This window comes from Rhipicephalus microplus, chromosome 5 (genome assembly GCF_043290135.1).
Source record: "Rhipicephalus microplus isolate Deutch F79 chromosome 5, USDA_Rmic, whole genome shotgun sequence".
NCBI lineage: Eukaryota > Metazoa > Arthropoda > Arachnida > Ixodida > Ixodidae > Rhipicephalus > Rhipicephalus microplus.
The window spans coordinates 177,283,145-177,297,347 of record NC_134704.1 but is presented as its reverse complement, the minus strand read 5'-3'; the positions used below and the strand labels follow the sequence as shown (position 1 = coordinate 177,297,347).

Genomic DNA, 14,203 nt, shown 5'->3' with positions numbered 1-14,203 from the left:
GTAACTAACTGGTGTTAAACAACACAGAAAGAAAAATGTCCCTGACATATGTGCTGTCTGCGCTGTTGGAATGTTTGTTATTATTGCCATATTCTTTTCCATGACTGATGGCAGTTTGGATTATTCATGCAGTGAGCACCGAGGTGACAAGGGATCAAGTCTACTGCTCTCAGGCATCCGTGGCTGTTCTGATGTCAGCTGTGGAACGCATGCTGGTCCGCCGGGATGCCAAGTGAGTTGCATCGCTTCACAGGCCGCAAGAGGCTGCTTTTACCCATTTTGATGCGCACTCATATTAAGAGCCTAATTGTTTAGCGTTCATTGGAAATCCTCGCTGCCATTTGTAGAGCCGTTGATGAATTAACTTTGTTTGCATGCCATCGAAAAAGCACTTTGAAGGAGAAGAATTTCGCTCCAAGATTTGCTTGTGTGACATTTGCTTTTGTAAACACAGACAGCCAGGGAGGCTGTATCTCATATGCGCCTGTACTTGGCTGTACCCCACGCATGTGGCACAAATTCCAGAGTGATGGTGTTGCAGCTGGATGTAAAAGTGAGCCCAGGCCTTCTAATTGTCCTTCTTTAATTGCAGCAGCTGTGTTGCACCAGTAGGTTTCATAATTTGTCATTTAACTGATGCTTGCTCACTTTACTCCACAGCCGAAAGACCGTGGCAGAGAGTGTGCAAGTGTTGACATTTTTGTGAATCATTTGATGCCTTATTCTTACCTAACTCTGGGAAGATCTTAGGGGTAGATAGCTGGCTTAGCTTGTGCAGTATGTTCGTAAAGTTAAGCGCGGCACTGAAATGACTAGGACGGGACAGCACTTGTGTGTGTTTTGTCCCTGCCCATCCTCGTCGTTTCGGTGCTGCGCTTAACTTTATGAATCTGGAAAGATGCTTGCTAATGCTGGGGACATACGTAGTGGGGGTCCGACTGTGCCAATTGCGCCATTTTGCTATAATACTATATCGCTGCACCTTGCTGCGCTCATTCGAGTACAGCTTGCACCAACTGCGCCAGACTTCACTAGTTCACCTGTTTGCACAGCATGGGATCGTTTATGGCCCAAAAATATTCTTTTTTTGGCAACAAACTCAGCTAGAGCTACTTTATAATGCTGCTGATTCCCTCGACCATCTCTATACCAGCAATGCACTTTTTGCTTCTTGTCATTATAATCAGCTTAAAGGAACGACCTATCGTCCTTCATCGCTTTTTATCGAAAAAACAAAAAACGTACCGTCTGAAGTGACCATCCTTGCAACGGTTTCTCTAGAAAGTGAGTAGAAATTCGCAAAACGAAATTTTTCAATCTGTCTTCTATCTTCCATTGGCGAGGTGAACGTCCACAACACTGGTTGTAAAAGATGATGGTGATCGTAGTGCCGGGGAAACTAAAAAACTGGAACAATGTACAGTTTTTTTCCAGTTTTGTTCGAGGTTTGTTTTATAATGAAACTGATACCGTAGTGGTCGTTAAAGCATGCAAATCCTCAAATAAAGTATTGTTTTACCATGTTTTTTTGCAGCTTTGTTTAGTCAGCCTGAAAAACCAGCGCAGTTGTGTTGAAAAGTTTGTCTGTTCTGGCTACACTGGCACATCAGCATTGTGAAACGAACATAAAACGTGTTTCACAAAAGAACAGAAGGTTCCTGTTATCTGTTACCTTATCTGTTCCTATCACCTTTAAGTAATGTTGAAAGGTGTTGTATAGCATATGTGTTATGAGGTGTTGTGTAGCATATGTGTTATGTAAAACCACGGTGAATACTGGTGTGCAATTTACGCATGAGGACTCGTGCATCGTTACGAGACTACGTTGAATTCACTGGCATGGTTAGAAAATTTCACTAAGTCAGTCACGCTGCTATTTGCCAAAGTAATGAGTTTTTGTTCTTGTGAGCCACGCCGCTCATAGCCGCCAACGGCGCCACTGTGCGCCTGTTTGAACTTGTGAGAATAAAAGCAATAAATACTCTCTGGTGCCATCTAAAGGTGCCTCAAGTGCATAAAGTATAATATCAAGTTATGCATGTTTGTTATTTAGTAAAATATGTCTACTTTCGAGGATTTCTTGTTCTACCAGTAGGTTGACCACATCACTGTTCGGTGACGCTAGCGGCAATTCTTTGTCAACTTTCAACATCAAGTTGAAGTTATATTTTCTTTTTTTTATGGAGTAAAAGCATGCTCGTTGCCGCCATCGGGATAAAGGATCTCATTTTTGCCACAATCACGAAAAAATTTTCAAGCAGTGGACAGTCCCTTTAATCAAAGTCTCTGCTGCACTGCATGTGCCTTCATTATTGAAAGTTTAGTGTGCTTTCAATAGTCTCTCTTAATTGTAGTGGAGTTCACGATAACGCGTAGAAAAGGGATTTTTCGCGTTTGCGAGTCACCCCTCGCCCTGTAATTTAGCCGCTTCAGCCAAGCGGCAACCCATTTACACTGCACAATGTAAACGGTGTCATCACGCAAATGAAGATTCAGCCGTGCAAAAGTTTGTTTGATATTTTGTAAAAAAAAGTATATGCCTCTAAATTGCATTGCACATCATTTTTCATTCTGCCTATTGCAAAAAAGCTAAGCTAAATGGCCATATTGAGTGCATCTGGCACTGGTGCAGCTGCTTCTTGCACGTGTCCGAAGATCGTTGTAAGTTGTGCCTCCAAACATAAAATGTTTGGAGGTAAGGGAAATGAAGGTCTCCATATTTCAGGGCCCTGACGCTGTGGAAGGGTTTGCGGCTTGGTCATTTCAACTTTCTGCAGGCCGCTCAGGCAGCAGAGTTTTGTGGTCACCATGTAGTTGCTGTACAGTGCGTGGAGCTGTGGTGCGACACGCAGGCTCGGTAAGTGCATTGATATTCCAAGCTTTTTTGAAACTGTTCTTGCCTCATCCAGGAGCCTAGTGTAAGAAATATCTGTTTACTGATTGCACTTATGTATAGAAAGCGTACACACTTAAGAAACAATCGCTTCATAAGATGTTGTTTATAGCTCCTCTGATTTTAACTTGCCTAAGAGCATTCACTGTCATGTGTACAGTGGGTTCAATAAAATCATTTTAGTGTGACTGTTTGTTTGCTTCTTTTTTGCCCGTGATCCACATTTGGATAGCTTGTGAAGTCACCGTTAATCATTTCAGTTTGTGCGGGTGCTAACACCCCCTGCAAAGTCATTTGCACCTTAGAGCACACCATACAAAGGCGACAAAGCGTGTGTGTGTGTGTGTACATTCTTTTGAGTGTCATCATCTTCATGCCATTTGCCTCAGGACTAGGCTTGTGCGAATATTTGAATGCTTCAAATATTTGAACGGATTGTAGACTATTTGAATTCGATTGGATTCAATGGGATTAGAGTTTAAATTATTGAAAATTTCAAAGTATTCGCAATGAACGAATAAGTATATAAATGTCCTCATGTAATCACTTGTAAAGATGGTTTCACTGCAGTGTAGGGTTGCTAAGCCATGAAAGCACCTATATAGAGGAAATATGCTTTGCCGCGAAGCCCCCCTTCAAATTTAAAGGGACCCTGCAACACTTACTGAGCATGGTCAGAAAATGCTGACGATCGATAGTCGAGGCTACCGAGAACAAGTGAGGCAAATATTATAGCACAGTACGTGGCCTGAAATTCACAATGCATTCTCAAAGTCAGCTAAAAAAACCTCTCTTCCCTTGGCAAATGACACCATAAGTTCAAAGACAACTTGTCGCAGCTCTTGACCAACTTGAGTATGGCGCGCTTGGTCGTTACTGTGGCCGCAGGTGGAGCCCGCCGCTTGTCCTCGCGTACATGCGCCATTGCACCGAAAGGCCAGATATTTAAAGAAAAAAAAATTACAGAGAGAGAAAAAGTGCTCAAAGTCATGAGGCACATGTGGCAATTTTACTTTCCCTGCACCATTCCTCTTCGCATAGCTTTTAGCTCTTTCGTCGGGACGAGAAGAAAGAATGCAATTGCAGTGTGGGACAAATCTATGGAACTCTGCTCATACTGGACTGATTCTAAGAATTTTGTGGTGTTGAATTCGTGAGGCAATAAGCTTCTTTAGGGGCTCTATAGGTACTTGAAAAAGTGTTTCAGGGCCTCTTTAAATAAACACGTTACCCTCAAATCAATTCATTATTTTATTACGTTTAAAAGCTTGTTATGATGGTTTACATGCCCTAAGTATAATACATTTTAAAATGTTACATATTTTACTGGTTATCACCTGCATCCTACCGAAACTCAAACCCCGCTACTACTCAAGGTTGTTTCAACTTCTTTTGAATGAAAAAAAAAGACATTTGCATGGAGCCTCTATTTTAATTTAAAGAATACATTGTGCAGGTTACTTATGTCATGATAAATATTCTCATTTTTTTATATGTGATACATCTCGTTCGAATTGGTTTCAAACCTGAAATTCACTATTCGCACAAGCCTACTCAGGACTTTTCATCAATGCACATGACTGTGGCACGAAAGAATTGAACGAGATGGCAGTCCGGTTCGTTGGCACAGGACGTCGGAGGATGGCGGATTGCTGTACTGGAGTGCTGCGGAGGCGGCACCCGTGCAGTCGGTGCTGGTTTCCTCCTTGTCGGGTCTTGGAGACTTGGATGCCCTGACTGGATGCAGGTGCCTTGCATTGGGGGTGCACTTCTCGCTGTGGCGTCACTGGGCGGAGCAACAGGGCGCTCAGTGGCCAACACTCTTGGCTCAGGCTGATCTCGAGGCCACGGGACGCAACGTCCGCCTCGGCCACGTGGGTCTTGCGTCATCTTTCATTAAACGCCAGTTTGTAGTTAACGGTCGTTTATCTTGTTCCGGCTTAGCTCTGGTACAGAAAAATGAAAAATAATACTTGCAAACCATTTTGGCATGGGCAACTTTGACACATTCTGGGTTGACACAGCTGCGCATATTGTGCATTTTTGATACGCTTCCGTTTTTTTGCGCCAAGCTGCTCCAGAAATATAAAAATCGCAAAAATTTTGTCGAAGTGCTCTAAAACAGCCCTAAAAGCAAAAATTTTGATGCCAACCTCAGCTCCAGTGGGGGAAAAAAGCTGAATTATAGTGGACTAGAATTAGCTAAGTTGACGGGATTTTACCAGCAGCACTAGGAATACCAAGAAAACAAGACTTGCCCAAGCATGTTTTTTACTTTGCACAGTGATGCCATGATCATCTCTGTACTCTTGCAAATATGCGTGACCTTGCAAAAATATACTGCCATATATCGAGTGCGCCACTGCTTCTTCTAGCTGGGCTGGGTGTTTCGGCGCCACTTTCGCTTAGGCAAAACTGCTAGCCACACTAACCGAGTGACATGCGTTGCGGGGTTGATTCTGGAATTCTTTGTTGTGCGTAGCTCTTTCCTCCGGTCGCTGTGGCTTACGTATTGACGCTGCTGCATGCCAATCACCTGGGCGTGCGTCTGCCGTGAGCAAGTACTTTGTTGTGTAAACGTGGAATGATCCCCCTGCATGTGAAGAGTACGTGTCCTGGACGCTCTGGCGCATGGGTTCTCAAACTGGGTTTTGTGAGCAACAGAACACCTGCAGCACATTCCCAGTTAACCCCCATTAGGGACTAATTTATTAATACAACTGAGTTGTCATTGCATTTCAAAAAGTCATCTCTTGCCTAATCCGCACATCGGTGTCTGCAAGTGTTGAGAGACCCATTAAACACAAACTTGTACAATTTGCGAGTGCGTGGTGACAAAAAGTGCATTCAAATCAGTATAAACGATATTAACGGGCACCTAGGTGCTTTATTCGTGACTCATGACACGTCGGCGATCATGTGACACAGTTTTCATAAACGTTGATTTGCCACTGCTTCGTTTTGTAATCAAAAGCCGCACGAGTGCTTTAGGAAGCGTCGCTGCATGCTTGCGCTGGGCTACACGAGAATTTACGCTTAGCTTTATGTCCGAATGGTGTGACGGTTGGCAGCTGTTCTGCAGTGTGACTGGCATACCTCCTTTCTTTCGTTTTCTTTTTATTCTTTGGTTTTTTTTTTTTCTTCAACAATCTGGTCTCTGCGTTCCGCGGTTCGTTTGCGTAAAGCAAAGAGCTTTACGCGATTCACGGAGCGGTGCAGGTGGCATTTGCAAGGATTTCTACATGAACTGTGCTAGAACAGGCTAACCTAGGCAGTATTAATAATGCCTGGTTGCGTGCATCGAGTGGCGTTATCACCTAGTACCATATTTGCTTATCACTTCATGCCATATGCACTCGCATTACGAGGTAGTCGATGCGGTGTGGTTTCTTGGCTCCCGCGTCGTGCTCTTAGAAACGGTCAAGCGGGAGGTGGCCCCAAACAGCGATGCAGCACACTTTTGTTGTCTGTTAAAAGCTTGCAGTGCACTGGGGGAGGAGGGGCATGTTATGCTAACTACGCAGCTGAGCAGAGAGAGAAACAGACTTACAAAAAGTCGGCTCAGTAATATGCTAAATTATGTCACTGTTGTTAAGGGAAGGCCCATGGTTACGTAACTATGATTTTTGTGCAATCATAATTTTTAAATTCTTTCTGATGGTGATCCGTTTTTCTTTTTCAAATGTTTTCGTGGAACCTAATTTTCACTACTTCTTTTTTATTATTTCACATGTTTCTTACAAATAGTAACGCAGTTCATACCTGGCGATATCTGCAGATGACGTGATAAGGTTGTCTGCGATGAGTTAAAATGGCACATTCACTGCCACCCGCCTCCTCGCCTTTGCTCTTTTCTGAACTGCGCCGTAGTTTTTATCGTTGAACGACTGGTTTCTGCTGTTACTGAAAGGTGTAAGACCTTTTGCGGCACATTGTGGTGTCGGCGGGTTGAGCATTGCAGTGAACTTTTATGCGAAATTTATCGCTTCTCACATTTATGGCTTCTTGTGTTCGAAGACATTGTTTGGTTCATCATCGGCGGTGATGCTTAGTGTGTAAGCTTGTTACTTGCTGTCCTGGAATTAGTGATCACTTGCTGCTCAATTTTCACATTAAAACTACTGCTTCAGCGCGCTCTAAAAAATGTAAAACCATTCTTGACTACAACAGAGCCAACTTCAATGCACTCAATAACGAACTTCACGAGTTTACAGATGTATTCTTGAGAAGATTTGACAACTCTGTAGAAGTTAACTGGAACATGTTTGAAGCTAAAGCTCACGAACTCAGATAAATACATGCCGAAGCAAGGCATCACCACGCATGCTCAAGCACCATGGTACAACGTATCTAATGTGCTTCCGTCTATGCTTTCTTCAGACTTCAAAAAATTTTGGCGTACCATAAACCCTCCTTCTGATGACACCATCACCTTAAACGACACATCTGGTGAACCAGTTCCCAGCAGTCTTTGTGCTATGCTTCTCAACGATACATTCGTAAAAAACTTTTCTGCGGCGTCTACTGTTGCGAAGCCTCCAACTCAAGCACTCAGTTGCGCAGCTATGCCTTCAGTACAAATCGATGTTTCCGGTATCTTTAAACTTATCACTCACATAAATAATTCCTCACGTCCTGGCTTTGATGACCTAAGCACAAAATTTTTGAAAAATACTGGTGTTTATTGTTCTATCATATTTACAAAAATATTTCAGCAATCTTTGGCCACGGGTACGCTTCCTAAGAAATGGAAAATAGGAAAGGTGATTCCAGTTTATAAGTCCGACAATAAAAATATTCTATGTAATTATCGCCCCATTTCTCTAACCAGTAACTGCTGCAAAATACTAAAACATGTAATCTACAGTAATTTGGTTAACTGTCTAAAATCCAACTCGTTTTTCGCAGAAGCCCAACACGGTTTTCGCAAATCGTACTCCTGTGAAACCCAACTAATTTACTTTACTCACAAATTACATCAAATTTTAGATAGGTCTTCGCATGCTGACTGCATATTTTTATATGTTTCAAAGGCATTCGATAAGGTTTGACATGGGCTACTACTTCACAAACTAAATCAATTAAACATTGACAGAAGTTTGTTGACTTGGATTGAATATTTTTTGACTGACCGTTTGTAGTTTGTTGTCCCTAATCAATCTTGCTCTCCATTTAGCCCTGTTTATTCAGGTGTGCCGCAGGGATCCGTCCTTGGGCCCCTCTTGTTTCTTATTTATATTAATGACTTGCCTTCTTTGTTGAAATCTAATGTCCTTTTGTTTGCTGATTACTGTGTTATTTTCCGTGAAATAACCTCTGATAACGACGCTACCATTTTGCAGTCTGATTTGAATTCTGTCGTTAATTGGTCGAAAACTTGGCTAATGGAACTCAACACTAACAAATGCAAGACAGTGCATGTTTCTCGTACTAAAACCAACCCATCACAATATTCTCTTAACAATATCCAATTAAAATCAGTTGCTTCCTACAAATACCTTGGCATTCACATCACCACGAACTTAACCTGGAACTTTCATATTGAGCATATTGTTAAGCAAGCTAACCACATGTTGGGTTACTTGCACCGCAATTTTTTTACAGCTCCCTCATCACTCAAATGATTGCTCTACAAAACATTAGTTCGTTCCAAACTGGAATATGCATGTCATGGAAAACTATGCATGTCACAGAAAACTTATAACTGCACTAGAACTTGTTCAAAATAACTCTGTTAGATTTGTGCTAGCATCGAACCGCGAGCATTACTAGAATGAAATCTGATTTAGCCCTCCCATCTCTCTCCATTAGGCGTCAAATTTCGCAACTATTTTTCATAAGCTGTATCACCACCCCATGCTGCGTGGCGAGCTTATACGTAGGCCACACTATTAATCAAGTCGTGTTGACCATGCCCGCAAAGTTGGAATTGATATGTGCAAAACAATGCATTGCTTTCATTCCTTCTTGCCCCGGACAAGTTGCGACTGGAATCGCCTTCCTTTTTACACTGCTTCTATTAATGACGTCCAACAGTTTCGAAATGTTCTAGCTAACATTGTATAATCAGGAGTTCTTCTAATCTTTTTTAATTACATTGTGTTAATGATGTTATTGTATGTTGTATGTGCTTTTTTCTCTCTTTTTTTGTTATTCCTTGCTCTCACACCACTCCCCTCTGTAATGCCTTTGGCCCTGAGGGTATCATAAATAAATAAATAAGTAAGTACTGTCTTTTTTTTAGAATGTAGGAGCTCCATTCTCTACTTTCTTGTTTGTAAAAAAGCCCATCAATGACAACCATTTAGTAGCACAATTGGCAAAAGTGTACAGTAGAATCTGAACGATACGATTGCGGTTTGTGCAAATTTCATGATAATATAAATTTTAAAGCTCCTTCGAATGGATTACATTATATAAAATATGCCATGATCCGGTGTTATACGAACAGTTTCCTCTGCAACTGCGGATGATACGAACAAGCGACTTACCGCTGCACGCAAGCGGTGTAATGTGGCTTGTTTGTGAGAGGAAGGCCCGTTCACATTTTGCCTCAAATGTAGCTAATGTGGCAAAACACACCGGAATTTTTCTCGTTTCACCACCAGAAAAGTGACCAAAAAGCGATGCGGCGAGAAAAATCAGTCGAGACCGATTTTGCCGCCACGCCATCGCCGATCAACTTTTTGCTACTGCTTTGGCTACACCGGCTGCGCTAGCTATCAAACTACGTGATGTAAACAACTAGCCGTACATTGAAAATGGCGGCCAAGGCGTCAGCGGGGTTGGTGCCTCGTGTCGACGCAATCGCAAACTACTCGTGCAGCACGACAAAGCTCATGACCTTGAAAAGGACACGTTCATCGAGAGCCTAGATTGAATTACAATCGCTGTGAACACCGGAAGTAGAAGGTGCAGCAGCAGCGTGTAGGCATGCCCTAACGTGTCTATCTTTTGCACTGCTGGCTGAATCCATCACTACCGCTTCCGGTGCATCTGCTTGTGTCGTTTGTTCTGACGTACCTCCCAAAACAATGTTTGTAAAGGTGTAAACTGTTTCTTTTCCGTCCTCGGTGGGTATTTTAATGCTCAGGAATGAATTCTCAAGCGGCAAAGATGGCAGTGGTGGCATATATATGAGGGTATGAGGGGCAGAACGAATGTGAACATTTTTTATGGGCGCGGATGTGGTCTTGCAGCCGCTCTGGCGTTTTGGCTTGAATTGTGTTGGACTGGTGTTTTTTCATATCAACTTCAGGGCGTGTTTTTCCGGCTGTGAAAGCGGCAAAGCAAGTGAATTTTTATTGAGTTTGCCGCTTTTGCTTCCTTTGATGCCAAGTGTGAACGCGCCGTATAGCGCCAGCAGCATGAGTGAGGAAACCGTGGCATTTTATTGAGAGGCTGTGAGGGCAGAAAAGTTCTAAAGGACATCATGGACTTTTTTTCAGGAAGAAGTAGTGGACCACAATAAAGTTCTTGTTCATCTTCATGATCACCTTCAACTTGTTTTTTTGTTGATACGCATTTGGGATGATACGAATATTTTGCGTGCTTCCTTCGAATTCGTATCATCGAGATTCTATTGTATGAATTAGACAGAGTCAAAATTTACCTATCCGCCCGTACTAGAAGAGACACGTCAGGCACCTAGTATAGAATGTGTTTCAAATCTTGTTTTATGATGGCCAACATTCATTTTCTTTCCACGGGTGCCATTAGGCTTTGAAGCAATGTGGACTGTACAACACGCTGACTGCCTACCTGGAACCTGGCACTCCAGACTTGGCTGAGCTGCAAGCTGAATGTGCCTGGAGATTGGCTAACTGGGATTGCCGCCTGTCCAAGAACGACCAAGGGTAAACATGAATTGTTGTTCCTCGGCCAGCCAAATTTACATCACATTCATACTGCTTGCTGACAGATGCAAACTTATGCTCTTTGTGATTGGAAAATTTTACAGCCACAGTGACATTCTCGTTCATTGAAACACAGCACACAGGTCCTACCTATTTTACAGTCCAATGAATACAATAAGAGCTGTTTCACAATATGTTCCATTGTGTTCGTTAGCAAAAGAATAAGCATTAACATTGGCTATTTAGCTGTGGAGCATGAAAGAGAGTCCCAATAAAAAGAAAACTGATGTTTAGAGTCCTAGACTGGAATCTTGTTGTTATGAGTACCACATTAGCAATTTAAAAATTTTTTTCAACTCCCTGCCCCGAGTGTTCATAGTTTTACAACACCTTTCTGTACCTACGTTCATGGCACCTTTCATTGTCTGCAGTGCATGTGTGGTGTCACTGCTTTGCAATTCCTTCACTGGCAGTCTGTTTGTATGTACACAAGGTTATTGTGGCACCCGGTATTCCTTCCCATTGAGGAGTTGACACGGTGTTCCAAATCTTTAAACGGCTTGAAAGTATGGTGCCAGGGCACCTAGCGGGCTTATTCATTGAGGTGTGCTTTACATCATTTGCGAAGTGATAAATAGAGGTGTGCGAATATTTGTAAGTTCAAATATTTTTCTAATTGTCTAATTCGGTTCAATTTGCACCACAATTTTACTATATTTAAACTATTTGAATTTCTTAAAGACATATGACATCGTCAAATTCAAAACAATCTCTTCAGAGTTTTAATATGCTTTACTTCATTACATTCACGTATTGTGGCAAAGCTGTTTTTTAGGCTCTATGACAATAGGAAATGTATTGGTATACCCATAAAAACGCTGGTTCCAATATGGAAATCGTAGATATGACTGGGGGGGGGGGGGGGGGGGGTTCAACGTTATTTTGAACCTGAAACTTGGGCGGGAAGTCCAAAAAATCCTGCACCAAAAATTTTTAGCATCCAAAATTTGAAAGATTTTTATATACTGATGTCTACAAAACAAGATTTGGAACTCCGAACTTGAAGGAAGCGCACCCTTTTCCACCATATTAGTTGGGCATCCATAGAAATTGAAGGAGCAAGAAAGGATTTTGCATCTTTGCCTTTCACACATAAAGTATTGTCGGCAACAGTTTAGTTGCACCAGAACATGTGCATAAATACCATTCAGGCTTTGCATTCCTCATTTTTGATAAGACAACTATGAAACACAACCCTACCAGTGCTTCATCGCCCTAGTGAAAAGAAACACTTTTATGTTGCTATCTCATAAGAATACACTTGTGAATCCTATCCAACTTTTTATCCCCCCAATTTCGCTTCAAATTATTCTAAAAACATTCAAATAATATTAAAAAAATATTTGAATATTCGAGAAATTCTATTCATGCTCTAACTTCAATTTTCAAATTTGCCTTACACTTAAAATTTTGCTGTTGTACAGCTCTACCATTTCGCTAGAGCTCTTAGCTCTGGTGCGGCGTCTCTTAGCCACATTCCACGCAAATATGGTCCTTCGTTCTTTGGATGGCACCTCTGCAATTTTTTAAATATTATTATTAGATGTATTTAAGAAGAGCCTCTGCAGTTATTGGTGATGACAAAACGTCAAGTACAGTCCAAGTAGAGCTCAAGTATATGGACATTATATTAAACGAAGTGACAGATTGTCTATGTAGACACAACAGTGGCTTTTGACAGTTGTATGGTGTGTCAAATTCACATGAACAAATTCTAGGAAAACAGCACCAAACAATTTTTTTTATTCTGGTATATACAGTCAAATTTCGATAATTCGAACTCGAAGGGGCCCGAAAATTTGTTCGAAATAATGAAAGCTAAGTCAATGGAGGGGTCCCCATGCAGTGGCGTATGTGCACTGAGCTAACACACGAGGAAGAAGGTTAAGAAGACTTACCTTTATTCACAAATCACAGGACATCCGTCAATAATTGAAATAATCGGTGATGCACGTCTGCGCACGTTTGCCTTGCAGCGAGTCAATCAATTTCACACACTGCTTGCAAAGCATGTCTACTTCGGCTTCAGCATTCTCCTGGCAAGAGAAGTTGCGCATGGCTATGTCCAGTGCCGACACTCAAAGACAACGACAACTATATCGCCGCTACCACCCTCTCCAAAGCCGCAGCGTGGCCAGCAGGTGACAAGAAAGGAGGAGCGTCTCCACGGGGAAAGAAACAGATCGGCATTTGAGATAAACCAACACTCCACGGCGGTTTTTTTTTTTGCTCTCTTCGCGCGTGTCGTTAATAGGAGAATGGTTACGTCGCAGGGACTGGAAAGGGGGAAGCGTGGCACCGGTGCATGAGAGAGAACCGCACTCTGCGACAGCTTTTTTTTTCTCTTTCTCTCTTTGCGCGTGGCGTTGAAAAGAGAAGGGTCTTTACGTGGCAAAGGCGGAAAAGGGAGAAGCGTGACACGGGCGCGTTGCAAATCGGCATTTGAGAGAGAACAAACGTTCCACCACAGCCTTTTCTTTCTTTTTTCTTTCCTTTGCACTCAGTGTTGAGGTGTCAGAAGTGCGGCCGCGGCATTGGGCGGGGTACTGAGAGCATTTTGGGAGCGTGGTATGTTCGAATTATCCGTCGAAAGTGCTTGCGCGTTTGAATTACCGGCTGTTTTCGCCCATTAAAATACACATAGCTTTTACAGGACCTCATTGTGAGTTTGAATTAACTGGAAGTTCAAATTAAGCGTGTTCGAATGAATGAGATTCGACTGTACTTGCCCTTAAGGCATAATATTTTGTGCGTATATGTGTATTAAATGTACGCCATTAGAGCAGTGCTGTTTTTGAAGTGAAGTAGTGTCTTGTGAAATGTGTTGTTGTGGTGTTCTTGGGCCCTCAGACGCAGAAACCCAAGACAAAGACAAGAAAAACATTTATCGACTTCACACACGAAGCACTCGCAACACTGTGGCTATCTGTACAACACACTGGCTCCATAACTCAGTCATACAGTCCTTATGTCTACGCGCACGGGAGTAACTCATGCATCCTCACTACTCGGAAGTCTAATTCCGTTGGGTGCCACTCACGCTCCCGCTAAAGATGACGGTGTCGACAACGCAACCTCGCCACGAGAAGGTTGCCAAGTACACAGGAGCTCTCGAGCAGACCATCAGCTGCTCGTGCTGCACCAGGCGGCCCCACGTTGCGGCCGACGCAACACCGAGGTCACGCCTTCAATTGGCGGTTATGCCGGACCGGCGCCGACGTGGCACCGTGGCCACGATCTCGGTGACTGGTTGTGCCGGACCCGAGTCTGGACGGGTTCAGCCGCTTGACTTGGCCTGCACGCTCATCCGCCACAGGAACAGCATGTCAGGCCCGGCCCGGAACCGCCACTCGCCTCAGGAACACGCCACGCGCGTCCCGGTTTGGTTGGTGAC

At 42.9% G+C, this 14,203-nt stretch overlaps 1 protein-coding gene across 3 annotated transcripts in view; it reads left to right on the top strand.

Annotated features, from left to right (window-relative positions):
- tefu (Serine/threonine-protein kinase tefu) overlaps nucleotides 1-14,203 on the top strand; it is a 513,274-nt gene that overhangs the window by 350,640 nt on the left and 148,431 nt on the right. For all 3 annotated transcript variants that reach the window (XR_012895493.1, XM_075896220.1, XM_075896221.1), the window contains 4 exons: nucleotides 133-232; nucleotides 2,726-2,857; nucleotides 4,524-4,767; nucleotides 10,613-10,749. Coding sequence is in view for 2 of the 3 variants with exons in the window: in XM_075896220.1 (XP_075752335.1) it covers nucleotides 133-232; nucleotides 2,726-2,857; nucleotides 4,524-4,767; nucleotides 10,613-10,749 (613 nt within the window). In the remaining variant the exon portion in view is untranslated. The remainder of the gene's footprint in view (nucleotides 1-132; nucleotides 233-2,725; nucleotides 2,858-4,523; nucleotides 4,768-10,612; nucleotides 10,750-14,203) is intronic.